The sequence below is a fragment of the Musa acuminata genome, chromosome BXJ3-9 (genome assembly GCF_036884655.1).
Source record: "Musa acuminata AAA Group cultivar baxijiao chromosome BXJ3-9, Cavendish_Baxijiao_AAA, whole genome shotgun sequence".
Taxonomy (NCBI): Eukaryota; Viridiplantae; Streptophyta; class Magnoliopsida; order Zingiberales; family Musaceae; genus Musa; species Musa acuminata.
The window spans coordinates 1332764-1359772 of NC_088357.1; the positions used below are offsets into that span (position 1 = coordinate 1332764).

The window sequence follows — 27009 nt, forward strand, 5'->3', positions numbered from 1 at the left end:
GACGGAGGAATCGTTCATCTTGTCTTCTCCGGCGGCAGGGACACTTTATGCGATGCCAGCGAGCGAAACTTGGCTGTTGTTCGTCGCTTTCTTTGGCCGAACCATGTCGAACACTATCATTTCGCCGTGCCTTGTTCGCCAATGTCCGCGAATCGTTCGACGAAATTACCAACAGATGCCGCTTACAGTTAGAGTGACGCGGAAAATATAATTAAGGGTGTCAATGGAAGTAAGCAACAGTCTGGTCATTGCCAATGGGGATTGCGACAAGTCTTACTTCAACTCCATCAGTTTGCATTGTTCTTCCTTCTGAACGGAAAGAAGAGTCACGCCATTGCCACTAGATCTCATTGTCAATGTTGATTGGTCAGAAGCCAATTTGTTTGCGATTATTCCATGAGCAAGTGTTATTTACCTGACATTTAAGGGATGGGGAGATCCACAGAAGAAAGTACACATGGACTGCACCAGAGACCAGAGAAAAGAAGCACAACATAAATTACTGCTCACTGCAACGAAATAGTTATCATACAGAATGTCATCATCATCATCAGTACAGATTCGGGAGATGTCATCAATTGGGAATCCAAACTCTGGACCTAAAGAAAGAGACCTCAGGTACACACTACTGGACTTGGTTGGATGTTAGTATTGTTTTTCTTACTACCAATGAAATTTATTTTGCTTTAATATACCAGCGAAGGTTCCATGTTGAAATGATTATACAATAATTTTGTTTAATTTGCGCTTAAATAATCGTTCTTTCGTTCTTCTTGTTTATTATTTTACATCATACACTACTTATGTTTTGTTTGTTATATTCACATTATAATCCTTGAAATGATAAGAAAAATATTCTTGCAATCTGTGTGATCAAGTTCGAGGTATAAAAATAATCCCTCTTTTTAAGACATAAGATGAGATATACCGATTCTCTTCCATTCTTGTATTTAGCCATATTAATGTGCATAGCTTAGAATCCTAATCATCCATGTCTTCTTATCATATAATTTGATAATTTTACGTTTATTCAAATGTGGCATCAGATCTTGATTTTTATTTAATGAGAGCATAGAGTCCTAAAATTCATGCTTTTGTATCATATATAATTTTGTAGAAAGAAATAAAAAAACCTCATTTATAGCACCTGTGGATGTTTTTTTTTTCTTTTGTTATAAATCACTAGTGGATTTACTATTAATAATACAGTGTTAGGGATAATTCAAAGGGGGTGTGTGGTCTCATTATATTTTTCTTTTCTTTATGTTGGATCTTGTTAATTAATAGGGGAAATGACACTTGGCAGGTGGAAATACGGTCAACGGAGAAGGGACAAAAAATCAATTAATGACCAGTGAAATATTAAGAATATTTCCTCATTAATCTATTATAAAAAATTATCTTAGGTATGTTATTCTTTACTAAATTTATTTTATTTTTATCCGAATTAATTTAGGCATCAGAGAGACGAAGTTAGAAAATCCATAGATCTTAATTTTTATGTAGGTCATCTTCGAAGTCAGCATTCGCGTTCTTTCTCCTATCATTTTTCATTGTTGAAAAGAAAAAACAATGCATTTCTACATATGATTTATGGAATAAATTTACTATCAATAATCAAATCTTAATGTCACTCCCCGTAGATCCAAAAAAAAAAAAAGGGCTCCCCGAAATAATTTTTTTTGATTGGGTTCCCCTAAATTACTTGTTTTGATCTCTTTGGAATGGATTTAGGACCACGCACTCTAAAACAGTACATGTGCAGGACCCGCCCGAGTGGGTCCCACGTGCGGGAGGCGAATGCGGTTCATGCTGTCCTGGGCCACCTGCCCTTGCAGCATATCTCGTCTCTCGATTAGCCGATAACCAACTGCCCAACTGGGGCGCATCACATACTGGCTGGCGGTGGATCAGGCAAGAATGTAGCACGCCTTGCAGCAAATGCTCTGTTGTCTCACGAGGAGTTCCCTCCATGCATTCCTCCAAGAAGAGAGGGTAATATATACCCCGTTGTCATCTTTAACCTTTGCTACTCCTCAGTCGCTAGCGGACGAAGAGCCTACAGTCCCAAAGAACGTGACTTCCCTTCTCGCCTTCATTGCTCTTGGTGTTTTCGATCCCTCCAGCTCTCTCCGCAGCTGTCCCAGCCGCAGAAAGACTCGGATGAATCAGTCGTGGGACAGCGGAAAATGATGGTGAAAGGAGACGCACCGGTGCATAGCGGCAGCTGTTTCTTGCAGCCGCCGGAGAGGATGATGAGACTTCCTGATGTGCTCCTACTTCAAATCCTTCTTCTGCCGGTGTTCGCCTGCGCCGTGGATCTTCCGGCGCCGCTCAACGACGAGGTGATGGGCCTCATCGTGTTCAAGGCGGCGCTGGAGGACCCGACGGCGGCGCTGGCGTCGTGGAACGAGGCGGACGCTACCCCGTGCGGCTGGGCGCACGTCCGGTGCGACCCTCGCACGTCCCGGGTCGTTCGCCTCGCCCTCGATTCGCTCTCCCTCTCCGGCCCCCTCCCCCGCGGCCTCGACCGCCTCCCGGCCCTCGCCTCCCTCTCCTTGTCCAACAACAACCTCTCCGGGCCCGTCCCCCCGGGCCTCTCCCTCCTCCCCGCCCTACGCTCCCTCGATCTCAGCCGCAACGCCTTCTCCGGCAGCCTCCCCGGAGACCTCGCTTTTCTCCCCTCCATCGTCTCCCTCGACCTGTCCTCCAACGCGCTCTCCGGCCCTCTCCCGGACTCTCTGTTCTCCGCCGCCACCTGCGGCTCGCTCCGGTTCCTCTCGCTCGCCGGGAACCGCCTCGAGGGCCCCTTTCCGTCCGCATTGTCCCGCTGCTCTTTTCTGCTCTACCTTAACCTCTCCAACAACCGATTCTCTGGCTCCCCGGACTTTGAGACCGGCCTATGGTCTCTCTCCAGGCTCCGAGTGCTTGACCTGTCCCATAATTCCTTCTCCGGACCTGTTCCCGATGGCATCGCGAATTTGCATCGCCTCAGGAACCTCCAGCTGAACGGCAACCGCTTCTCGGGAACCATCCCAGCCGGCGTCGGGCTCTGCCGGCACCTGAGCATCTTGGATTTGAGCTACAACTCATTCGAGGGAGCCCTGCCGAGCTCCATGAGGTACCTCGGTTCGTTAACTTCTCTCAAACTGTCGGACAACCAGTTGTCCGGAGACGTTCCTGCGTGGATCGGAAACTTGACGACCATTCAGCAGGTGGACCTGTCAAACAATAAGCTCGCCGGGAATTTGCCTGCTTCTCTCGGCGGCCTAAAAGAGGTGAATTACCTGAGCCTGTCGAACAACCTGCTGACCGGAGCTATCCCGGACACGGTTGCAGGATGCACGAAGCTCTCTGAGCTGCATCTGAAAGGGAATCGTCTCAACGGCACCGTTCCACTGGGACTGTTCGACCTCGGGCTACAGGTTCTCGACTTGTCATCGAATGAGCTCACTGGCACGGTGCCTGCAGGATCGACATGGATATCAGAGACACTGCAGTCCTTGGACCTCTCAGATAACAAGCTCAATGGTACCATTCCGCCGGAGATGGCGTTGTTCTTTGGCTTGACGTATTTGAACCTCTCGTGGAACGACCTCCGGACTCAGCTGCCGCCGGAGCTCGGGTTGTTTCGGAACCTGTCGGTGTTGGATCTCCGAAGCAGTGCGTTGTATGGCTCGATCCCTGGAGATCTCTGTGAATCCGGCAGCCTGTCCGTCCTGCAATTGGATGGCAACTCTCTGACAGGTCCAATTCCTGAGGAGATCGGAAACTGCTCGTCCTTGTATCTGCTGTGAGTAATTTCATTCTTGGTGCTCCTTTAATGTGATGGCAGATGCGCGTACTTGTACTGATTCTGATTCGATCTATCGATGTTTCTTAGGAGCTTATCGCATAATAGCTTGAACGGTTCGATTCCGGCGTCCCTGTCGCAGCTAAAGAATCTTGAAATCCTCAACTTGGAGTTCAACAACTTGAGCGGCGAGATACCGGAGCAGCTCGGTGGCCTGGACAATCTCTTGGCGGTGAACATATCGCACAACCAGCTCATCGGCCGGCTTCCGATGGGCGGCATATTCCAGAGCCTGGACTCGAGCGCACTGCAAGGAAACCTCGGCCTCTGCACTCCCCTCGTGATGGAGCCATGCAAACTGGACGTCCCCAAGCCGCTGGTCCTCGACCCCGACGCTTACGCCCGAGGCAACGGCAACGGCGTGCCGGCGGTAACCAATCCGGCGATGCCGATGCGGCACAGAAGGTTCCTCAGTGTCTCGGCCATCGTCGCGATCTCGGCTGCCGTCGTCATATTTCTTGGAGTTATGGCGGTCACTCTTCTCAACATGTCGGCCCGAAGGAGAGCAGGGCTGATGGAGAATGCATTGGAGCGCGTGTGCTCGAGCTCGACGAGGTCAGGGGGGTCGGATCTGGGGACGATGGTGGTGTTTGGTCCCGGAAGCAACCTGAGACCAGAGGATTTGGCTATTGGCACCGAAGCCTTACTGGCCAAGGCCACCAAGTTAGGCAGGGGAGTGTTCGGGACGGTGTACCGAGCTTCCGTCGGCGAAGAAAGGGTGTTCGCCATCAAGAAGCTGTCAACAGCTAACATCGTTCAGCATCAGGAGGACTTCGATCGCGAGGTCCAGAGACTAGGAAAGGTGAGGCACCCAAATCTTATGCAACTGGAAGGCTACTACTGGACGCCGGAGCTGCAGCTGCTGATATCGGATTACGCTCACCATGGGAGCTTACACTCGAGGCTTCACAAGAGGACCGAATCGACGCCACCGCTTCCATGGAGCGATCGCTTCAAGATCGCGCTGGGGACGGCTAAGGGCCTCGCTCATCTGCACCAGTCGGTCCGCCCTCCCATCATCCACTACAACCTCAAGCCGACGAACATCCTCCTGGACGAGAACTGCGACCCAAAGATATCCGATTTCGGGCTCGCCAGGCTGCTGCAGAAGCTCGACAAGCACATCATAAGCAGTAGATTCCAGAGCGCCATGGGCTATATGGCGCCGGAACTTGCGTGCCAGAGCCTGCGGGTGAACGAGAAGTGTGATGTGTATGGGTACGGGGTGCTGATCGCGGAGCTGGTGACGGGGAAGAAGCCGGTGGAATACGGAGACGACGATGTCGTGATCCTGATCGACCATGTGAGGGCGCTCTTGGAGCAGGGCAGAGTGTTGGATTGCGTCGACTCGAGCATGGGGGAGTTCCCGGAGGAGGAGGTGCTGCCGGTGCTCAAGCTGGGACTAGTATGCACGTCTCAGATACCGTCGAGTAGGCCTTCCATGGCGGAGGTTGTTCAGATACTACAGGTGATAAAGGCACCACTTTAGAATGATCGACGTGAGCTTCCTGATGCCATTGCCACAAACTGTGCCTCTCGCCACTAGTTGCTTTCCTTCGAGCTGCTTCACCGATGCAGCATTCCCAGATCATGCAAGGGAATTCTATTCCAAATATTTCTAATGAAATGATCCATTTGGTGTAAGACTCATGTTAACATGGTTATTTGGTTGACAGCTGTCTAACATCCGGATCTGAAAGCTTGTGTGATATTAAGTATCGGAGAAGGAATTCTCGAAGCATTTTTAACGATAATAATAATACAAACGGCTTGATATATGATATATATATATATATATATATATATTTTCCCATTAATTAGGAAATAAAGAAAATAAAACCTTAGATATTTTGCTTTCTTTCGGTCTGGGCCTCGGGCGATATGTGTCCCTCGTCGCGTCACCAGGCGCCCGATGTACTCGCAATCGACCTGTGTGGAACATCGACGGCCATGGCGCTTGTCGCTCTCCCCAACCTCACCCCATCAAGGCGATATAGGTCCTCCTTCCTCCCTCCCACCACCATGTCTTCCTCCTTCTCCAAGACTACCGGAATGCCCGCCGCCTTCCCCTATCGGAGCAAGAATCTCCCTCCTGCCCCCCTTCGGACCGTCGTCAGATCGTCCGCCAAGATCGTCCGCTGCCCGCCACTGGACCGCCACGCCGCCAAGCACAGCCGGCTCCGCTTCGCCCGCAAGTTGAAGACGCTTCTCCTCTCCAAGCCCCGCCACTTCCTCCCCCTTCGCGTCCTCTCCCGCTGCCGCCCCTACCTTGGCCTCCCCCCCTCCCGCTCCCTCCTGTCCATGGTCCTCCGCTACCCCGCCCTTTTCCGCCTCCTCCGCTCCCCCTTCCCCGCTTCCCTCCTCTCCGTTGCCCTCACCCCCGCCGCCGAGGCCCTCGCTGCCCGCGAGTCCCACGTCCGCTCCCGCCTCGACTCCGCCCTCGCCTCCAAGCTCCATTGCCTCCTCATGCTCGCTCCTCACCGCTCCCTCCTCCTCTCCAAACTTGTGCACCTCGCCCCCGACCTCGGCCTGCCCCCAAACTTTCGCTCCCGCCTCTGTAACTCCCACCCCGACCGCTTCCGCACTGCCGATACCTCCTATGGCCGCGCTCTCCAACTCGTTGCCTGGGACCCCGCCCTCGCCGTCCCCTTCCCTTCGTTCCGTCCGCCTCCCTCCGAGGACGACGACCGCCGTCCCATCATCGATCGCCCCCCGCGCTTCAAACACCTCCCGCTCCGCCGCGGGCTTCACCTCAAACGTCGCCACCGCGACTACCTCATTCGCCTGCGAGAGCTGCCGGATGTCTCTCCATATGCTGTTGCGGGAGATGAACAAGAACTAGGGCGAAGGATGTCGGCGGAGGAGGCCGAAAAGAGGGCGTGTGCGGTGGTCCGGGAGGTGCTGGGGATGACGGTGGAGAAGCGGACCCTGGTGGACCACTTGACGCACTTTAGGAAGGACTTCGGGCTGCCCAACCGGCTTAGGGCAATGCTGGTGCGCCATCCGGAGATGTTCTACGTGAGCGTGAAGGGGGTGCGCCACTCTGTGTTCTTGGTGGAGGCATACGATGACAAGGGGAAGCTGTTGGTGGAGGACGAGCTGCTGGCAGAGAAGGAGAGGTTGATGGAATTGGTCAGGGAGGGGAAGCGGATGAGGAGGGAGAGGAGAAGAGATGTTGGATACGGCGCTGATGATGGTGATGATGATGAAGAGGAGGACGAAGACATCAATGAACTTGATGAGGATGATGATTTTGCAAACCTGTTTGAGGCTGGCATTGGAGACGACTGGGAGGAGATCAGCAATTGGGCTGGTGATGATCTTGTGGAGGATGAGGTTGAAGAGTTTTGGGTAAAGAAAGCTGCTGCCATGGGCATTGTTGAAGGTAGTGGGGGATTGGAAGCCTGGTGAATAGGAGCCTGTAGCAATCTGGATTGGTTACAAAGAGAGAGCCTCTCGATTGATGATTTTGTCCATATTCAATAGCTTTATAGATACACTGTGCAAGTATGGCTACTCTTTAGTAAGTATCCATCTGCTATATTTTCCTAGTTTTTCAGCTGTTTTTTGGAGTCTCTCTGCCTATTATTGATATTATAATTTCATTGAGAAACCTCATCATGAAATAGGGGGAAGGGCTGCTTGTGTTTTCTAAGTGAAAGGTCATCTTTAGTTCTTATAGATATATATTCATGGCAAACTCTTGGAGTTTTGGTTGACAAGAAAAATTAGGTCAAATGCTTGTTTCTTTGTAATAGTTCATTGGTGTTCTGCTGAACGCTTTACACGTGGAAACATTTTGTTTTCAGAACAAATGCAAACAATTGAAGCACCGAAATTTTTATAAGCTGACTTAAACTCTCTAGGCCTTTTTGAAAGTTTAACTATATTACACGTATTGGGATTTTTTTTTCTTTGGCTTGCTCTGACTTATGATTCTGACTAGGTTTTGTCGCTTTTGTCTTAGATAAGAACAGTTACATGGAACATGTTGGAACTAAAAGATGGAATATGTGATTCTATGCTGTTTCAGAGATTGTTCCATTGCATTCTGCTAAACTTTGTACTCCCTGTCCATTGGCAAATCTGAGCTACTTATGCCATTTCAGATATTTTCTCGGTGAGATTTTGGGACCGCCAAATGAAAAGTTTTGTTCAACTTGAAAATCAAATGTGTCTCACAAGCAGAAAAGATCAGACAGGTAATCAAGTAAAACTCTCACAATACTAGAGCATTTTATCCTCAGATTTTAGCAGTTATAAATATTGTGTTCTAAAGTGTATATGAAACTGAGTGTTCTGCTAAAAAATGGAAATAATCTTAGTTGTCCATTCTTTCTAGTCCTATCTATTAGCTGCTGTAGTGAAAATTGATGGCGTCCACTTGCAGCTCAAATCTATCTTCTATTACTTCTTTGTTGAACTCCGATAGCATAGGCTATTCTAAATTTAATGATGATGAATAATGGGTCCAAAAATGCCTTCTCATTATGTAAGTTGGATGGTATGTATGAATGCTCATGCATGAACTCATGGCAAGGTTTTGCCATCTTCTGTTAGCACATTTTGTTTGATTTATATGTGACTCACTTGTACCAGCAAGGTTAGTAACTTCTGCTTCATAGTCACTACTCTTGAATGCCATTCAGGAACCTAGACCCCCAAGGCATAGAAGTCTTAGTTGACTATATATTAGCTTACAGAAAACCAAGTGCCTTTCCATGTCGTACCTATCCTCTCCTGACATCCATCTTATTCTTGGTGTTCTAAATAATGCTATTTAAGAAATCAAACACAGCTACAGATCAATTGAAAGACTTGGATATGCCATTGGCTCATTGTTGTACTATCGTACTTTGGCACTACAAAGGAAGCTCCTGCTCCAATTATACATGTAATCTCCAGTATTTTTCATTTGTAATCTTCTTCATCATGGCTTAGTATTACGTGAAACTATCTTGTTGCATTTTCACAAGAGTAATTTGAATTGTCAAAGTCCACCAGGACGTGCTTGTGAAAACAAAATTTCTTCTTGTTACTGTTTTTCATACCCTTGAACATGCACAGACCTCTATGTCTTCAAGTGGATGCTAGGTCCATTCAACGGGTGATTGCCCAAAAAAAGAGTATGCTAAAGCATGAAACATGATTACTAAAGTCATTCTAGTGATATATACAAGAATGTCGGTTTATGGAACATATGATGTTGACTATCTAGCTGTTGCCTGCCATACTAAGCACATGCCAACCCCTGTTTAAGCAAAATTTGATGCAAGCAGACCCGATGACAAAATCATATGACACAATCAGTTGGCTCCACATGAAGTAACTATTACATATGAGTATACGAATCACATGCATGAATAGTGATATATATATATCATACATCTTTGTGGGATTTCTGCATGATTTCTGTCTTTCTCTTGACATTGCAAAAAGAATAGGACATCTTGATGCATAAGAAAGTTATTTCCAATTTCTATTGAAGTTTATGCGTAATAATTTCTTTCTTCTTTGTTGTTGGTTTGATAGGTTTTTCATGGACAGGTTTCGTTTTATTTGTTGATCTCTGATCTACCAGCGTAATGTGTTATCCTCCCATATAGAAGCGATGTCACCTGTATTCACAGAAAAGACAAGAGCAGATAGCCCCAGGGGCAGCAGCGATTTTCAATTAAACTCTAGTGCGGAATTAGTTCAAAAGGAGAAGAAATGCCTTCACACCAAGTAATTTGCACATGCCATTCTAAGTTTTGTGCATCTTCTTGTCCTGCTCAGTAGAATAATCCTCAGGTAAATTTAGTTTAATAGACCATGATCATTATGTAATTAATAACTTGAACCTTCGTGACAACCCTGCAGATGAAAAGCGCAAGGAGAATAAAAAAAATCAGGTTATCTGTCTTTGTTCTCTCTAGTGTTGTTTATGTTGCTCTGTTCAGTCTATTCGTAAGTTGCTATAGTCTTTAAATGCATAGTCACAGTTGATGGTGATCTAACAAGTCTGAGATAATGTTTGAATTCTTGAAGTTGACTTGCTTTGATTTAGTGTGTCCATATGCAGATCTGATCCTTGATCGATGTGTCGAGTGACAAACGATGTGATGTGGCGTGATGCTGGAGTATCCTTGTGTTAGACCCTTACCATCTACCCTCATTATGTTTTGACATGCTTGGCTCGATGGATGACTTGGCCATGTCAGGATGGTGGGTATCATTACTTTCATTTTGGTTTGTTAGGAGGTCACAGATGGTTTATGGTCGATTCAGTTGTGTTGGAGGTTTGGGATGTTTCATGGCCTAATTCGATTGCATCAGAGATAAGGGACATTTTTATTGTATTAGAGATATAGCATGCTTTATGGTGACAATTGATCTTGGCCATGCTGAAGATGAGGGATGTTTCTTGGTTAGATTCAGTTGCATCAGAGATCAAGGACACTTCATAGTAGGATTCGATTGCGACAAAGACGAAGAAACACTATATGGCGGGATTTGATTGCATTGAAAATGAGGAACTCTTTGTGACTAGACTTGACCATTTCGGAGAAAATAGATATTTTATGGTCAAATTTGATTGTATTAAAGGCGAGGGATGTTGGATTTAACATTGTTAGAGACAAAGACGAAGGAATGCTTTATCACTTAATTTGGTGAGAAATTTTTGTGATAAATATGAATTCATTGGAATTAAGGGATGTTTCTGGTTAGAAAATCAATCATATCGGGGATGAGGGATTCTTGATCGTTGGATTAGGTTGTGTAAGACGTGAGAGATGAGGAAAGATGCAGCACTGTAGTCTATGATAGAATCATTTAACTACAATTCTCATGTTGGTTTTGAAGGTCTCGATCGCTTTTAAGCTTATAGCCGTTCAATTTGACATCAGCTCTAATGTTGAATCATCATTTTTTGCATTTGCACTGATGGACTAGAGGCGGGTTTCTATTCCCCTTCCATGCATGGGAGTCTGTCTTGTTTAAGTGGTATCAACCTTGTTTAGACCAATCCAAAATCTGCCCATAAGGCTGGCTGGGTTGAGGAGAGCTGATTCTTACGAACCTCTGATGCCTAGTTCAAATCCAACACCATAGCCCGAGCCGATAGAAGAACCCCCGAAACCAACCTTAAGGCTTCAGAGTCACCCTTGAGGAAGAGATGATGCCCTAAAATGCAATATAACTGACACTCTTCTAGTATTGAATAAATGATACAACCAATTCAGAGATCACCAAGATACATTTTCCTCGATTCTAAATGCACATGAGAATTCAAATGATTTTGATTACAAGTGAAATCTCATAAATGTACACAAAAAATAAAATAAAATTAGACACCACTCTGGATTAATCTGTATGGAAATACAGCAATTTTGTTTGTCAAAATTTGACACAAACAAAAGCTATTTATTTAACCGATGTACAAATGAATGTAGACTGTGGTCGAATAATTAAAAATATGTAAATATTTGGCGGCAGCTTTGTTTTCCGAACCTCCCTCTAATCCTGTAAAAACTCGATGGAAGCAAAGAGCCTGCAACTTTCTGTTATACCATCTCTGAGACAGTATCCAAATCACTTGCGGTAAAATAGATTCTTATCCTGCCTCTTCACATTCTTTCAAGTATACAGAAACACCAGGATCGTAAGTTGCTGCAATTCGTAAATACTTGGCAGCTTCAGATTTCTTACCTTCTTCGAACAAAGTGCTGCAAAAGAAGATATCTCATGATATTCAATGAGATGAAATCGATACAAGTTCACGCAGTGTGGAAGCAGCAATCCAAGTTACATCACCATTCAGAAAGCTTTGGGATCCCTTACCTCCCTAAAATCACCAAACCCTGATGGTAACAGGATTTGTTTGCAGGACTCTCTGGTTCTTTTAATTCTGCTATTCTTTTCAAATGTTTTATTCCCTCTAACTTGTTTCCCTGTGAAGATTAGGCATTTCGGTGATCTCTATACTTGGTAGACTATCAAACTTTGAAGGAAGTGCCTAGACCTTAGCTTATACCTGCCATAAATGTGAAACTCCCGCACCAAAAGTTGCAATAAGTAAAAAGGGATCTTCTTCATCTTGAATCTGGAGTTCATATGCGAGGAAAAAAATTATCAAGATGAAGCAACGATATTTCAAGATACACCCAATATATTACCGTAGAATGCAATACTATTAGCAGTACACGGGAAGCAATATAATTCACCTTTGAAATTGCATTCTCAAAATATTTGGCCGCTTCCACCAATGAACCTTGGGAGCACAAAATCTGACCCTTGGCAATCAAAGCTCTAACCAGCTCAGGGTCCTTTTCAATTGCCATTCTGTCACAGTAGAAAGGTTATAGAAAATTTTTAATGTATTTTTATCTTACACCCTGAGAAGAAAACTAAAACTACTAAAAGAAAGCGACTATATGGATACAGTTCACCTACTCTAAAAGTGGAATAGCTTCATTGCGACGCCCTGCTGCTAGATCTTCAAGGGCAATCTGTGAAAAATGCCAATGATAAACATGTAAAATGTTGGTAACAGTTGTCATTATCAACTTTTTTTTAATGTGTCAACTACTTACATCAAGCAACTTCTGAGGAGAAAGAGTATCCACAGAGATCTCCGTCAAATGAATATTATTCTCAGGTAAAACTTTCTCTGAAGATACTTGTTCTCTCAAAGGAACTTTCTCATCTCGCAAACCCAACTTCATTCGTATAAATGAATTTTTCAGGGCCAATAGCTGCATCATTTTAAGGTTCATGAATAAGAATTTGATAGAAGGATTCATGCATGTTAGACCTCCTAGCAAAGACACAAGAAAATCACTTACATGATGCAACATAATAGATATTAATAATTATTTATGTGGCACCTCATGTTTGAGCCTTTGTGAGTCGTGACAATGTTTTAATTACAACAATAGTAAGCCATAACGTGCCACCTATTTTGAGTCAGTTGCATGGATCTTTTCCCGAATAAGAACAAACCTAGCATTTAAAGTTTCGTAACAACAAGGGATATGTAGATGTCAGCGTACACAACCTCACCCTTTCAAACAGAGGCTATTTCTGCAACTAAAAAATTGGACATCTAGATCATAGAAAGATCAACTTCACCGTGATGCCAAGGCTCACCCAATAACAGTACTCTAAATCAAGTTGTAGATAAGAAATGACCCAAACAAAGTATCAAGAAACAAAGAAGCACAATAAAACAAGGAATCTACAATAAGCTCAGGTAAAATAAATCAGCTGATTCATAGGTTTTTAGGAGCTTGATACATGAAACAAAAATCAAATAAAAAATAAAAAAGTACAAGCATCACTACAGAAGAAGACACCCCTTAATATGGGTCGATAAGAGTGTCGATCACGAGACATCATGCTATTAATGAAATTAAGTGTATACAGTACAAACCTGAAATAGGGTCAGTGAACTGTTGGTCACCCAATACACCAAACTTCCCTGCAATCCAAATAAAATACTTCAGAAATAAATCAGAACTAAACATTAAATACATATTTTAGATGTCCCAATAACTAATTCCAAAATAAAATAAAAAGGAGTGCAATTTCACCCAATACGATATGGTATGTGCAGTATGTACCAGTCCAACCTACGGTTGGCACGTAGGATCACTCATATTGGCCTGAATACGCCGGACAAGGTTTTACTGCCCAGTACACCCCAAATATCAGGCGATACGATCGAAACACGACATTACTTGGTAACGATTGGATCTCGACTGAACCGCATCAAGGGCTAGGATTTAATTTGGTCCAACGATCAATTTGATCGTTGGACCCCATTTGGAGCATGGTTCAACTCTTTAAATCCTTCTTAACTCCCCTATTTCACTGTCTCACTCACACAACTTTCCCATTCTCTTTCTCACTCACTTCTCCCTCTCTTAATTAAGCATCCTAATCGATGATAAAAGCACCAATTGGAGGGATTAAAGTGGTCAAAAGAGTCATTTAGTCAAAGATCTCTTCAATTAAAGGTATTTATCATCCTTCTACATTTTAGTTAGATTTGACATGTTTATATCTAGTGTCTTAGTATGAGTAACGATGGTTTGATTAATGGATCTTTCTTGATATTAGAGATAATTATTCCTAATTATAGCTACTTAATATTGATTAGTGTCATCCTTTATAATTTAGGGCCAAATAGGGCGAATATCTTATTTTTACGGCAAATTAGGGCCTAATCATAGCATGTTAAGGGTGATTAGTGTCAATTAGGGCCATTACCTTAGTTTTAGAGACAATTTGGGGTAATTAGGCTTAATCATAGCATGTTAAGGGGTGATTAGTGTATTTCTCTTGATATTATCATCGAGATTAAAGAAGAAAAGAAACATCCTAGCACGAGGAAGAACCCACTCGTCCAAAATGTGATGGCCTAGCAACCTCGAGCTAGTCTAGTTGAGGTCATGACACCCAACAACCACAATTGTTAGCGTAGTGTGCAAAATTGAGGGGAAGGCAATAGCATCAGCTGATCCCTTGGAAAGAATCAATGAGCAATAATTTCAATCCAACGACGAGACACCTCCGTTGCATTCAGTACCTCGTGTGGTCCGTAGAAATGTTGACAACAGTGCCTTGATTGATGATGGCGCTAACCATGGCCAATTGATGGTTCTATCTACTTAGTCTCAGGGTGGGGCATGGATCAAGGAGTAACATTTTACGTATGTCACCCAAGATACAAATCACGAACCTCGGGAAACCATGCTTAATGTTTATACCAGTGATTTCAATAGGCGCTCGGGCGCTCGCCTAGGCGCTCGGGCGAGGCAAGGCGAGGCCCGAGCGCCTCGCTTCATGTCCAAGCGCCTCGCTTCAACGAGGCACCGCCTAGGTGCTCGCCCGAGCCCAGGCGTCGGGCGCTTCGGGCGAGCGCCCGGGTTAAACCAGACGACCTAACCAGTGTTTTACGTCTGGTTCGGTCTCCGGTGCTTTAGTTGGATCAATCGAACCAACTAAATCACCGATAGGCTCCCTCTCACGATTTCCCCGACTTCCCCAACCCTAACACTCGCGATTTTGCTGTCGAGATTTCTTCTCCGTTGTCGTTGCTCTCTGCTGCCGTTGCCGCTGCCATTGTCGCTACTCGCCGTTGCCACAATCGTCGCTCATCGCTGTTGTCGTCGCTCGCCGCTCGCCGCTCGCAGCTCCCACTCCCACTCCCGCTACCGTTCGCAGCTCCCGCTCCCACTCCCACTCCCACTCCCACTCCCGCTACCACTGTCGTTGCCTTAGCAGCCTCGGTCTTCTCACACTCTTCTCACTATACTGTTAACAGTATATTAACAGTATACTACTAACTGTATACCAATAATAGTATTTTTATTTATTAGATTAATAATATATTATTTTGATTTTAATACTATTAATTTTTATTTATTTAAAATTATTGTTAGGTTTTAGAATAAATGGCAAGTGTATAGAGCAACTCAATAGATTTGATGTAAAATTTTATTGTTTTGATTTTTGAGACTTTTTATTAATATGACATTGTGATTTTGTACTCGATTTTTTTAATTTAATAACATATTTTTTATTTAAATAATTATATTAATTATATTAATTATATTATATATTTTTATATTTTAGCGTCTCGCTTCGCTCGGGCGAGGGCCTAAGCGAGCGCCTAGCGCCTCGAGCGTTTTTGGACTCTGGTGCCTTTTGCCGCCTAACGCTTTTTAAATCACTGGTTTATACTAGCAACACACAAGGAAATGAGAAGGCAGTTGATGACTTCGAGCATATACAACAAAGCTTCTACAATGTAGACACAGATCGTAGCTTATCGTATTCGCAACCATTATATTATGGAGAATCCTTCGGCTAAGAGATGTACGGTGATGGTGGCTCTTTTTTTTTTTGCATTGGTCATTAGTAGGTCAATGATGATAGTGGAAGTTTCGATGCACTCCAACCTCCCCAGCTATACATGCCACAATTATACTTGCCTCAGGAGACTCCTAAGACACGTGTTATCCATGACAATTAGGCAACAACCGTTACGACGCTGATACACAACGATAAATAGTTTACTAGTATACTATGTCATGTAAGTAATTTTAACATTGGGTCCAATAGACGTACCATATTGATATACAAATTCATAGGATTAAGAAACCCAGTCCACCGGTTGTGAAGTCTCATTATTCATTTTGGTGATAAAAGCAGGTATATACAATTTGCTTCCATTTGAGGATATCCTTTGCTATATTGCAATCTAATGTTGCTTATATCTTTATAATTGACTCAACATCATCAGAAGAAACGAAGAACATGTAGCAAAGTTGCTACTTAACATAAAAAAAGATAAATTCACTATCTAATCCTTATTTTAACTCCACACTTATTGAAATTTAATTGAAATATTATATTATTATTAAAAGGCTTAAAATAGGATTTTTTTTTATTTTTTTTGGGTTTGTTATTACATATTGGCATAAGGACAAAAATACCGATCGATATATCATTGCTTGGCAAGTACCATATCATTCTAAAAAATAATCAATAATTAATATTTTTCCAGAATTAATCACCTTACCACATCCTCCTACTTAACAGGGAAGAAGCTACTGAGAATGATGATTAAGGTTCCTAGAAACTTTAGCACTATAGCAAAGGATATCCTCTTTTCTTTTTTCACTCTCCAGAATTTGTGAACTGTCTTGGCCTCCAAGCATGACACAATTTTGATCAAATTCTATTTCACATATTCTTCAAACAGTTTTCAAGACACCCAATTTCAATGCAAAAATGCTATAGAAGCTAGTTGATTTCCTCCTACGAATGTCAAGATAAGCAGCAATTCAAGTATTTAAGCTCATCAAGCATTATATTTTCAGAATTCTACTTCCAAATTTAGTCACATGAAATGTAGGATTCACAAACTTAAGGCAAGTAAACAAAAATTAGATATGTTCTATGAACTCCAATTATCATTAAGTCACAAAGTAATGAAACTTAGCTTAAGACTGTGTGAAGAGAATCTGAACATATAAGCATATAATCATAGATATTGAAACATAACCCAGTAAAATAGAGAATGAGTAACCAACCTGAGGAATATGGAATCCAATAAAAAGTAGAGGGATCGCCATAATGTCCAGATAAACCTTGTAGTACTGCATCATAAATTGAACCCAAATCATATCCTATGATATAATATTTTGTGTCTATATTTAACCGTTTTATGTATATTTTCTATAACCTTTTAATATATAATTTTTAAGTGAAAATTCTAACCAAAATATGATGTCAGCAGTTGCTTGTCAAAAATTTTTAATAACATGCGTCCTGGATTGTCAAATTGTTTCCACTTATCTTAACTAACATTATGCGAATATAAGAAGGAAACCTTTACCCAACTTACTTTTGTCAATAATCCTAGAATGCCTCGCAAGTTCCTGGACCGGATTGTTCTGAAAGAAATCTGTAAGGAAAAGAAATGTAGATCATCATCAAAACTATGCATTTTAAATGTTAAAGCTATATCTAATGAATAAGTTTGTTAATATATTTCTAGAAAATGAGCAAATAACAAACACCAAGCAGTTGCAGAGAGGCAATGGTTACATTTAGAAGCACTCTCTGACTGATAGCTTGTAAATGTCAGTTATGATAGCTAGAGACAAATACCAGTAATTTTGAAGGTCACATAGAAGAAACCTTCTGGCCAACGAAAGTCCTATCTCAGGAAAGGTCACATAGAAGGGACCAATGCAGTCCATCTGTCCATGCATAAGTATCAGTGACAGGCTCGCATGCAGTAGGAGGCAGGTTGGAGGTTGTTTCTCTTTTTCCCATTTCCTTCTACTTGAGTCTTAGAATAAAACTAATTTCTTTGAAAGAATGTGAACATAGGTGGTGATGACTACTTAGCTTTTATCATAATATGAAATATATATAAGCGATGACGAATTGAAAAAATGGTAAATGGTCGTTTCATCTAGCATGATAGCAAACTTAAGCTAGCATTTGATATTGTTTTGAAGTACCCATAATGTAACATAATCTGTACACTTGTGCCATTCTTTTTCAACTGACTTGCTACACAATAACTTTCTAAATCTGTTGCTAAGAAGCTAGAAGCACAAATTACCACAGGTCTATGTATAAATAACACTTGAAAATATGTGACAAATAAACTGCCAATGCAAACATATCAGCTAAGGGTTGACCAGTTCCTCGAGAATACAAAAGCATCATTTTTAGAATATTGTAATGCCAAAAGTATAAGCAATCAATTTTTATTGTTATATAGTAAACATAGAAGTATTGGTTGATTATTTCTCAGATATGCATATATTCCATGACCAAATATTTACTGATCAATACGTATACTCGTGTAGTGACATAGGACCAAAAGGAAGGCCTCAATATAGTTGATCAAACAATGGCTTTAAATTATTTGGCCTTTAAAAAGACTTGAGTGGTATCGTCATTCCAGTGCCTGGATACTGGTATGTACAAGTAGGAACAAACATTATTGACAAACCTAACTATTCCAGTGCAGAGTGTATTGACAACAAACTGTGTTTCAGTGCCTTCTTAAACCCACATCATTTATAATACGATTCTGGTGATCCAAATGGACTTGAATGTGGACTTAGTGAAGAAGCCAAAGATGCTGAGTGAGAAAGGCGGTGATACCATTACATAGTCGTACATCCTACCCATGTCTCAAAAAGTGCCTTTTGAGAACTCTTTTCTGAGGATCTAACTAATATGAAGTTTGATGTTGATAATTCTTCCTCTATGTGCCCAAAAAACTTTGATCATCATAATTCATATAAGCTTTAACAATGAAAATTATAATAAGGATAAGATCTAGTTTTTCTTGTTCCTAGAACAAAGTGCCAGTTTATGTCAACCACATAACCCTGATAAAGGGTTTAACATGATTGATCAATTGCATTACTTCATTTACTTTGTTAAAGTAATCCATGATGCCATGTTAGAGAATTATAGAATATTTATAAACATAATGTGGCACATCAGTGTAAGCTTTCTTTAATTTATAAACAAATTAAAAGAAGAAATTTATTAGAGTGTTGAGATCTGAAGGTAGTAAGCTTTCTTTTAATTAGCAAACAATTATAGATAGAGCATATCAGTGTAATATTGAACTAGAGAAGTAATTGCATACAATGTAGCCAGTTGGAATGCTTGCGGATCATAAAATGTGAAGGGTAACATGACAAAATTAAATTCTGTATCTTAAAAGGAAAAAAAATGACATAAGTACCTGAACATTGACATAATGCAGTCCAGAGATCAAGATAGGAAATACAAAACCCAGAGTCCCACTTGGAAAATCAGTCAAATTTTGGAACCACAGCATACCACCCTGAATAATTATTAATCAGAAACTCAATATACAAGGTAAAAGGATTGAAAACTCATACTGGACATAGCAACATTTCACAAATTTGAAAGTTCCATGAATACAAAATGTTTGACATCATGTTGATTCCAGCATAACAGTTATAGCATAGAGCAACAAAGCGACAAACATGAATTTTCAACCAGATTAACAAGCAGGGAAGACTTAGCAAAATGTACTGCCCCATAATATGCATTTAGTAGTAACAATGGTTTAGTGTAAGAACAGATATGATCATAGTGCTCTTAATATGAATGCAAGTCATGCTGAAGAATATATTTTGCCACAACTAGCAACCTTTTTACCTAATGCAGCAATTTCAAGCCTTCATGAAACTCGCAGACCAAAAAGGTTTAATCCTTATAGTACGGGCACTACCCATTTCCAATACACTTTTAAATTATGTATCTCATCATCTTAATGCTTGTGCCAGTTACATTATTTCCTTGATTAAATTTCTGAGAACTTATATAAAAAATAACCTAATCTTATATTAGTTAGATCCTGGTAGAGTCATATTTTCGTTGCCACTATTCTTATATCAAACATATAACCAGGCAAAATGGGTCTTTTGACTTCATTGTTGTTGATAGAATAGAGTAGACAACTTGAAACTACAGCCAATATATTTACCTCCTGGAGCCATGCTTGTATCTTCGATTTCAACATATTATTGCTTCTTCACCACTACCTGGTTAAAAAGGGGTGGACAACATTCTCCACAATTTAGCTTTTTATTCCTTCACTAGCTGGCTAAAAAAGGGGTGGACAACATTCTTCTAACATATTATTCGGTATTTAGAAGAATGCTTGTCCAATTGTCAGAAGTCACATCTTATGTGATGCTGCAATAAGCTTAGGATCAGATTGCGCAATTGCATGTTAAACAATTGTGTCGCATAGTAATATGGACTAGTCCACCTTTTCCTCATGGAATTTCAGGTAATGATCAACAATACTCATTTGATAATATTCAGAACCATTACGATTCTAGACCTGTTATCTCTTTTTTCTACATTTGTTCTGCTATACATTGGTCCCACAAAAAAACCTACATGTAATTATTCACATCTTCCAATCCAACCAGCATTAGTCTATGTGACTGATATGTAAACTCCAGATAGTGAGGCTAGACACAAATTATAGTATCAAAAAGAAAAAGAATCTACTTTGAGCATGATCCTCAAAGATACATTTGAATTTTGACAAAGCCTCATGGACTGTACTTGATGCTTGAAGAGGTGATTGTCAATACGAATATGAACTGATAACATCATCACTAACATCTAAAGTGGAAGATACGCAAAGTTAGGGGGATACATCATAGAAGGAAACAAAATAGTACCATATTTGAAATTTTTGGACCATAAAAAAACTAAAAAGGTGCATGCCCAAGCACCATCATAAGAGAAGATCATCTAAAACAACTACATTGAACAGCAAACCAATTATACAAGGACATCGAAACATGTTGTAAATCTTTTCATCAACATTTTTGCTGGTCCTGTTGGAGCTTTTAAAATTTCAACCTTTAATCTAACATATAGACACATTACACCAATCAACAAATTCCGGGCCCAATGCAAGCTCACTAATTGTTAAGTCCAATGCTAACTCACCAATCAACCAATGTTAAGACTACCATGAGGACATTGCACAAAGGAAGCAATTTCAGAATCTTTTTCCTGCACGAAAATAACTAAAACATACTTGCACCATCGTAATCCATTGCCAGTTGTGTAAGAGAATGAACTAAGCAAAATATGGATGAAAAATCATAAATTCCATGAAAGAAAGCATTGCCCAGATCAAATATAACACTAGCACTCTTTCAAGAACACTTTGCAGTACTGACAGTTATTCAAGATAATATCCTTACAGTATCAAAGCCAGGGTGATTATCAAGGCACATTCTTCGAATACTAGTCATCCACAACAAAAAGCAAGGTACCTGTAAACAAAGTCATGTCACTAAAAGACAAGTAACATAAGATTAAACAGTAGAAGAGACCTGATCAAAATGTTCAACTTTTGATCATAATTTACCTTTGTCTATTGACACTAGATGATAGATCCAAAAAATCTAGAAGAAAAACAAGCTATAAAGATGTCGTAATAAATGTTAACATACTAAACATCAAGCTACAGAAGCTAATTTGCTAGCCACAGGCCTGATTTCATTGTTTCTAGCCAGATGCTTTGTTGGTTTCGATATCCCAAGATTTGACTATTAGCAGACAGCAGTACAACTGAATAATGGTATGGACTAACCGACAGGGCCTTCGCCTGGTGTTTGATTTCCTCTACCCATCTTGAAGAGATTCTGGGTTTGATCCCTTGTAAAGGTGAGATCCAAGTAATTATCTAGGTGTCCTAGAATTATCTAGGTGAAGGATCACAAAACGAATAATTTAGACTGATATAAGATAGTAAGTATTATATTATACCAAGCTATAGAACATCAGAAGATGGAGACCAGATGTGTTGTGAAACATACAGATAAGTACAAATTCAAGTTTAAAACCAAGCACAACGGTTCATTAGTAGCAAAAACCAACAAAGTCAACAAGCATGAGCAAAACATTCTCTATTACACGTAAATAGACTATCTACAAGTCTAATCAGATATGGTCTGTCATATGTATTTCCCAAGTATCTAATATCCATAAAAAATCACTGATTAGTTCAGAAATTTATATGATATTATGTTAACAACTGATCTACCAGAGTTTATTGTTGCAGAAATTTGACAAAAAACAACCATTTACACCGATATTATGTTCAATAAGTGACACGATAGGTTTACCTGGACAGTGAAGAATGCAAAGTTCCACAAATATGTTGGACACCCAAGTTCTCTTCTTTTCTTTTGGAAAAGCTTATATTGTTCTCTGAAACTCCTTCCTGATAGAGGTGGTGGAAATGGAGGTGGCACTTAAAAAGTGAATAAATAATCAGAAAACCATAGTCCAAATCTATAGTCAGTACTTATGTACCCAATAAAGCCAAAATGAAAAAAAAAAAAAAAAACTCAATGGAAGTGAACTAACTATTATGCCGAGGGATACTGCATTACGAAATACCTTAAGTATGGAAGAAAATGATCAAGAAGTCAAGTGTATGCATTGAGTATATTGACTGTAAAATTACCAACAAATCTAACTTGAGAAAAGCAAGACGAATTACATTATATAAGTACAAACTTTTTCTTAATATAGAGTATATTTCTTTTCTAAAACACATCATAATAAATCTTTAAAGATTCTATCATAGTTCTTTAATTAATAAAACTATATGCAATGTAGTTCTTACTTCTGTTGCTGATCTTTCAGGTACAAATCCAAATTGATAAAAAATATTTGTTTCACATCTTATTCTACCTTCAATCATTCTTTCCTAAAATTTCATAGTATGACTTGTTATATTAATTACTTTATAGTTAGAATAGTTTTGAATATTTCCCTTATTCTTAAAATTGATACTAAGAAGATCTTCCACCATTCAATATATATGTTTCTAAATATCAAAATTTTGTTAGATAAACTGGTCAATCAAGCCATACCCAAATAAATTGGATGGATGGGAATTCAATCAGCCGATTTGGAGTTCTGAACCTTCATTCCAACCAATGTTGACAGATTTCCAACTTGCTTATTAGCAACTGTTTCTTGTCGATCATGAGCAAATTCCTCATGAATATGATGAGGGATCCCACAATTTAGCTGATCTGGATCTTAAATCCTACACTTAGATTAAGAATCATTCTCTCCCACTACATCAAAATAGTACATCAATTATTACTTAGGAATGTGATTTGCCTAGTTAAAACTATGCACCAATATATGTATAAGTACTCGTGTTCATTGAAGGTGAGTATGCACTACAAGTCTGTGTTGCATCCACCACTATCTAGCATTCCAAAGAAGACACATGTATCGAATTACATGAAACTACACTGCCCAACTATCAATATAAGAATTTTCACAAGATGAAAAAAATTTCTTACATTTTGGGAAAAACAGAGCAATTTCTTGAGCTTTCCTTAACTGCACAATAAGCATAGGAAGTAGGGATAGCCGAAGAGCCAATGTAGAAGTGGAGATTATAACCCACCTGTAGTGGTGTCTAAAAGGTCAAAGAATGGCTTGGTGAAATATTAGTAGAATATCACATTCATGTTACTTATAATGAAAAATTATTTTGTGAAGATTTGGTCAATGGAATTACACAGAATATGTAAAACAAAAGAAAATCAACTTTATTTATGCAAACAATTAAATGAAGTATTGCTATTACTCGCAAGCATTTGACTTATTGAGTTTTCCATCAACATTACAAAGCAGGCAGTCAGTACATCAGTACATCACCAGATTATTATACTTGCTATAGAGTGTGACCAGAATTATAGTAGAATCTAAAGCATATACTAAAAGCATAAGCAGTAAAAAGTTTGCATAAATAAAGACAGGCCAATGAAAGATCATGAGATTTTAACACGGTGAACATGCTAAAATTGTTTCTTTTCACAATTGCAATGTCCCTACGTTAGACATTTGTCTAATTGGCTTGCCACATGAGATGGTTGCTATCATGAAAATTAGTTTTATGTAAGCTCTTAAAGAATTAATATTGCACAACTTGGAAGATAAGAAGCAACGCTTATCAATTAAGCTCTTCAAGAGTTTAAATATGGTAATTAAATATAAACAAATGAATGTTTGTTCCATCCATGTTCTCATCATTAATATTCATGTTACTACTGAAAAATATCAAATACAACATCACAAGGGAAGTAAAAAGCCATTGTTTTATATTCATTGTAAACGAATCTTGTGCAATATATAGGCCAATGGCTAGTGTTAAAGCATTCCACACATGATTTTAAATATTGAGTGAACTGGTACGTATCATCCAAAGATTACTAATCCAACCCAAAACCAATATACGAGCTGTTCCTTACTGTTCTGTCACAAACGATCGTCGCACACACACAACACATTTGTCAATGGACCGTTCGTCGCTTTTGTTTACTTGTACATATGTTTGGCAATGTGTTTTGCCCTGGTTTTGTGTGTTTTGGCTTGAAAAATGTGAGCAAGAACAGTTCGCAGGGCTGCAAAACGACTGCTCACCAGAATGGGCAAAACTACCATAAAATGGCCCAATTTTCGTGTGCCTTGGGCTGTTTTCTGTAGGCTGTGATGCGGAGCAAAATGTCAATCATCTCAGCACCCCATAAACACTCAGGTGGCATAAGACTGGATAAGGGTATAGGGTAGTGTTGGATATTGATTGGATTCACAAGTTCGCACGTTAAGCCTACAGAAATTTGCTAATGCACCCGTCATCTAGTGAGCAATCATTTGCAGACTTGCGACTGTTCATTTTCTTTCTAAGGTTCTTACTTTCTCCTTTCTTTTTTTTCTTTCTTGCACACCTTGTGTTTATTGGATTGTTTGTAAAACTATCATCTTCGCAAGATATCGAGACTTTTCTGTCACTCATTTTCGAGCTAATCAATTTGCTCTTTTACATATTCTTCGAGACCTGAGCTAGGTTGCAACTAGACTGACCCTTTATAGGCGGATAACACAAGGGTGCCTCACTACTTAGGCAATTCCAACTAAGTTCGTAATAGCTTGATCCAATTCAAACCAACTTATCACTCGGTTTGGGTCAAAAACCAAGCTTACTGGCCGACCCCTATCAACTTTTTTTATAGCGATAAGCAAGGACTATTGTACCACCCAAAGCGGTACGATACGAGTGATATGTACTAGTCCGGGCATGGGTCAATACATCAACCACCCCCATTTCGGGTGGTCCGATTAAAATAATAAAATAACGAATGAGCGATGGACCTCATCCAACTCAATGCTAAAAAAGAAAAAAGACCAAATTAGGGCTCGCAAATGCAACCCCTCTTCTTGCGTACGATGTCACTTTGACACTGCCTCTATTGCTACTACTGCTTCGATGCGGCCACTGCTTCATAGGTACGATATCATTGCTTTTTCTCCTCCTCTTCTTTCTTCTTCTTCCTCCTCCACCACTACCTCTTCTTCCTTCTTCCTTTCTCCATCCTCCTCTATTCCTCCATCACCCTTCCTCTTCTCCCTCTTTTTCTTCCTTGCTTAAACACCAATACAGATCGGTGTATCGTGTGTCGATACACTAGTATTAACCAGAATGTACCAGTCTGATAGATCACCAAGACGGGTCTCGTACCTGAGATGACGAACCATTGACAAATGTCTTTTTATTTTATTCTTCTCATACTCCTTTCTATCTCTCTCTCTATTAATCTCTCTCATCACACCTCCTGTTGTCTTGTCCTCACCACTTCTTCATCTGGTACTCCTTCACGTCCTTCTCCCACTCTTCTTCCTCCTCCACTTCTCTTCTTCCTCCACTCTCTCCTCCTCCTCTCTCCCTCTTTTACTTTGGTCATGTCGAACAGCATGCCGGAATATCATGTGTTGATTAGCCGGTATATGGTGTTGATATATGGTCATGTCGAATAGAAGTCCGATCAGGGACTGCTACGAGTCCCGTGTTGATATATGGTGTCTTGGTTTCATGTACAACAGTGGGCAATGCAGTCCAAAAAAGTGGAAATAAAAACATCGATCAAAATGATGATAAGCTGCAGAACAGGTGCAAAATATTATCCCCAAAAAAGTGCAAACAATACTCCATCGAACTGTGACAATTATGAAGTAATGATGCACTATAGAGTTAACCACAGAAATCTAATGACATTAGAATTGAAAGATTAAGGTAGCTTCGATGAGGAAACAAGCTCAACAGTGTACTAATAGACAGAAAACCAACAAATATAAAATGAAACACTAGATTATTTACAAATACAAGTAAAACGTAGTCGGACGAAACAACCTATGATTTTGCCTATGGTCAAGATGAAACGAAAAACTGGCTTCAGAAATTTGAAATTGAGATATGGTGTTTGTAAGGTAATGATAGGAATTGTCAAGGACATCAACTCAACGAATCAAACTTCAAGAACCCGTAAACTATTTTCGCTGTTTAGCGAGCCTATCTCCAAAATCTCAGACCTTTAAAAACGTTGCTGACAAGCTGACGACTCATCGAGCAGAAGAAGGCATAGATTAATCATAAGGATGGGCCCTTTAGGAGTTATTACCATGGAAGGCCACTAAAATCGTGGAACCCATCAAGAAGCGAGATAACCGCGCGCATCGGGTAACTCCAAACGCTCTCGCCGGCCACTTCCTCCACCATTCCAGGCCCGTCAAGGCCCATAATCGAGGGCTCCACTCCAGTCGGAGAGCCGCCGAGCGGGCTGAACTCTGATCCCGACTCCGAGCTTCCGAAGTTTCCATCTTCACGCGTCTCTCCGCCTCCGTCTCGGCCATTGTCCGAAGCCGGGTTCCAGGCGAACCAGGAGAAGGATCGGAACGAGTTATCAGGTCGACGACCAGGGTTGAAGGTGATCGAGGAGTGATCGGAACATAGCAGAGATGGGGTGTGACTATGGTATTCGGGAGGGGCAAAGAGAGGGTAGGGGGAAGAGAGAGGACGAAGGAGGAGGCGGCGATGGTGGCGGAGGAGCTTGGTCGCGAGACCCATCGCGGGCGCAAGGGGTTTAGATTAAGCGTCGAAAGTTGACCCAAGTATAACTCTTTCAAGTAAGATGGCGACCACAACCGGCCCAAACCATTGTGCAAGGCCTATAACCAGCTTGATCAGATGGGGTCCCACC

At 41.0% G+C, this 27009-nt stretch overlaps 3 protein-coding genes across 13 annotated transcripts; 2 read left to right on the forward strand and 1 right to left on the reverse strand.

The window, feature by feature from the left end:
* Positions 1-1730: 1730 nt before the first annotated feature.
* LOC135648332 (probably inactive leucine-rich repeat receptor-like protein kinase At3g28040) lies at positions 1731-5497 on the forward strand. Its single transcript, XM_065165923.1, has 2 exons — positions 1731-3793; positions 3884-5497. Exons 1-2 carry the CDS (start codon positions 2190-2192, stop codon positions 5340-5342), a joined length of 3063 nt encoding a protein of 1020 aa, XP_065021995.1. The 5' UTR covers positions 1731-2189; the 3' UTR covers positions 5343-5497.
* Positions 5498-5719: 222 nt separating this feature from the next.
* Positions 5720-10627, forward strand: LOC135584124 (protein WHAT'S THIS FACTOR 1, chloroplastic-like). Of its 11 annotated transcripts, none has more exons than XM_065165928.1 (5): positions 5720-7376; positions 7963-8055; positions 9386-9580; positions 9716-9747; positions 9903-10625. In XM_065165928.1, the coding sequence occupies exon 1, from the start codon at positions 5735-5737 to the stop codon at positions 7262-7264; it is 1530 nt and encodes a 509-aa protein (XP_065022000.1). In that variant the 5' UTR covers positions 5720-5734; the 3' UTR covers positions 7265-7376; positions 7963-8055; positions 9386-9580; positions 9716-9747; positions 9903-10625. The 11 variants fall into 11 exon arrangements, with proteins under 11 accessions (XP_065022000.1, XP_065022001.1, XP_065021997.1 ...); XM_065165929.1 differs by having other exon boundaries at positions 9918-10624; XM_065165925.1 differs by having other exon boundaries at positions 9386-9747; positions 9903-10627.
* Positions 10628-11074: 447 nt separating this feature from the next.
* On the reverse strand, positions 11075-26940 carry LOC103996714 (ALBINO3-like protein 2, chloroplastic). The gene is made up of 14 exons (XM_009417684.2): positions 26431-26940; positions 23272-23378; positions 22072-22199; positions 21145-21216; positions 19128-19229; positions 17253-17312; positions 16939-17004; positions 13269-13316; positions 12430-12591; positions 12290-12345; positions 12061-12178; positions 11871-11939; positions 11678-11787; positions 11075-11562 (listed from the first exon to the last, which is right to left on the reverse strand). The coding sequence occupies exons 1-14, from the start codon at positions 26874-26876 to the stop codon at positions 11451-11453; spliced, it is 1656 nt and encodes a 551-aa protein (XP_009415959.2). The 5' UTR covers positions 26877-26940; the 3' UTR covers positions 11075-11450.
* Between the last annotated feature and the right edge of the window lie 69 nt (positions 26941-27009).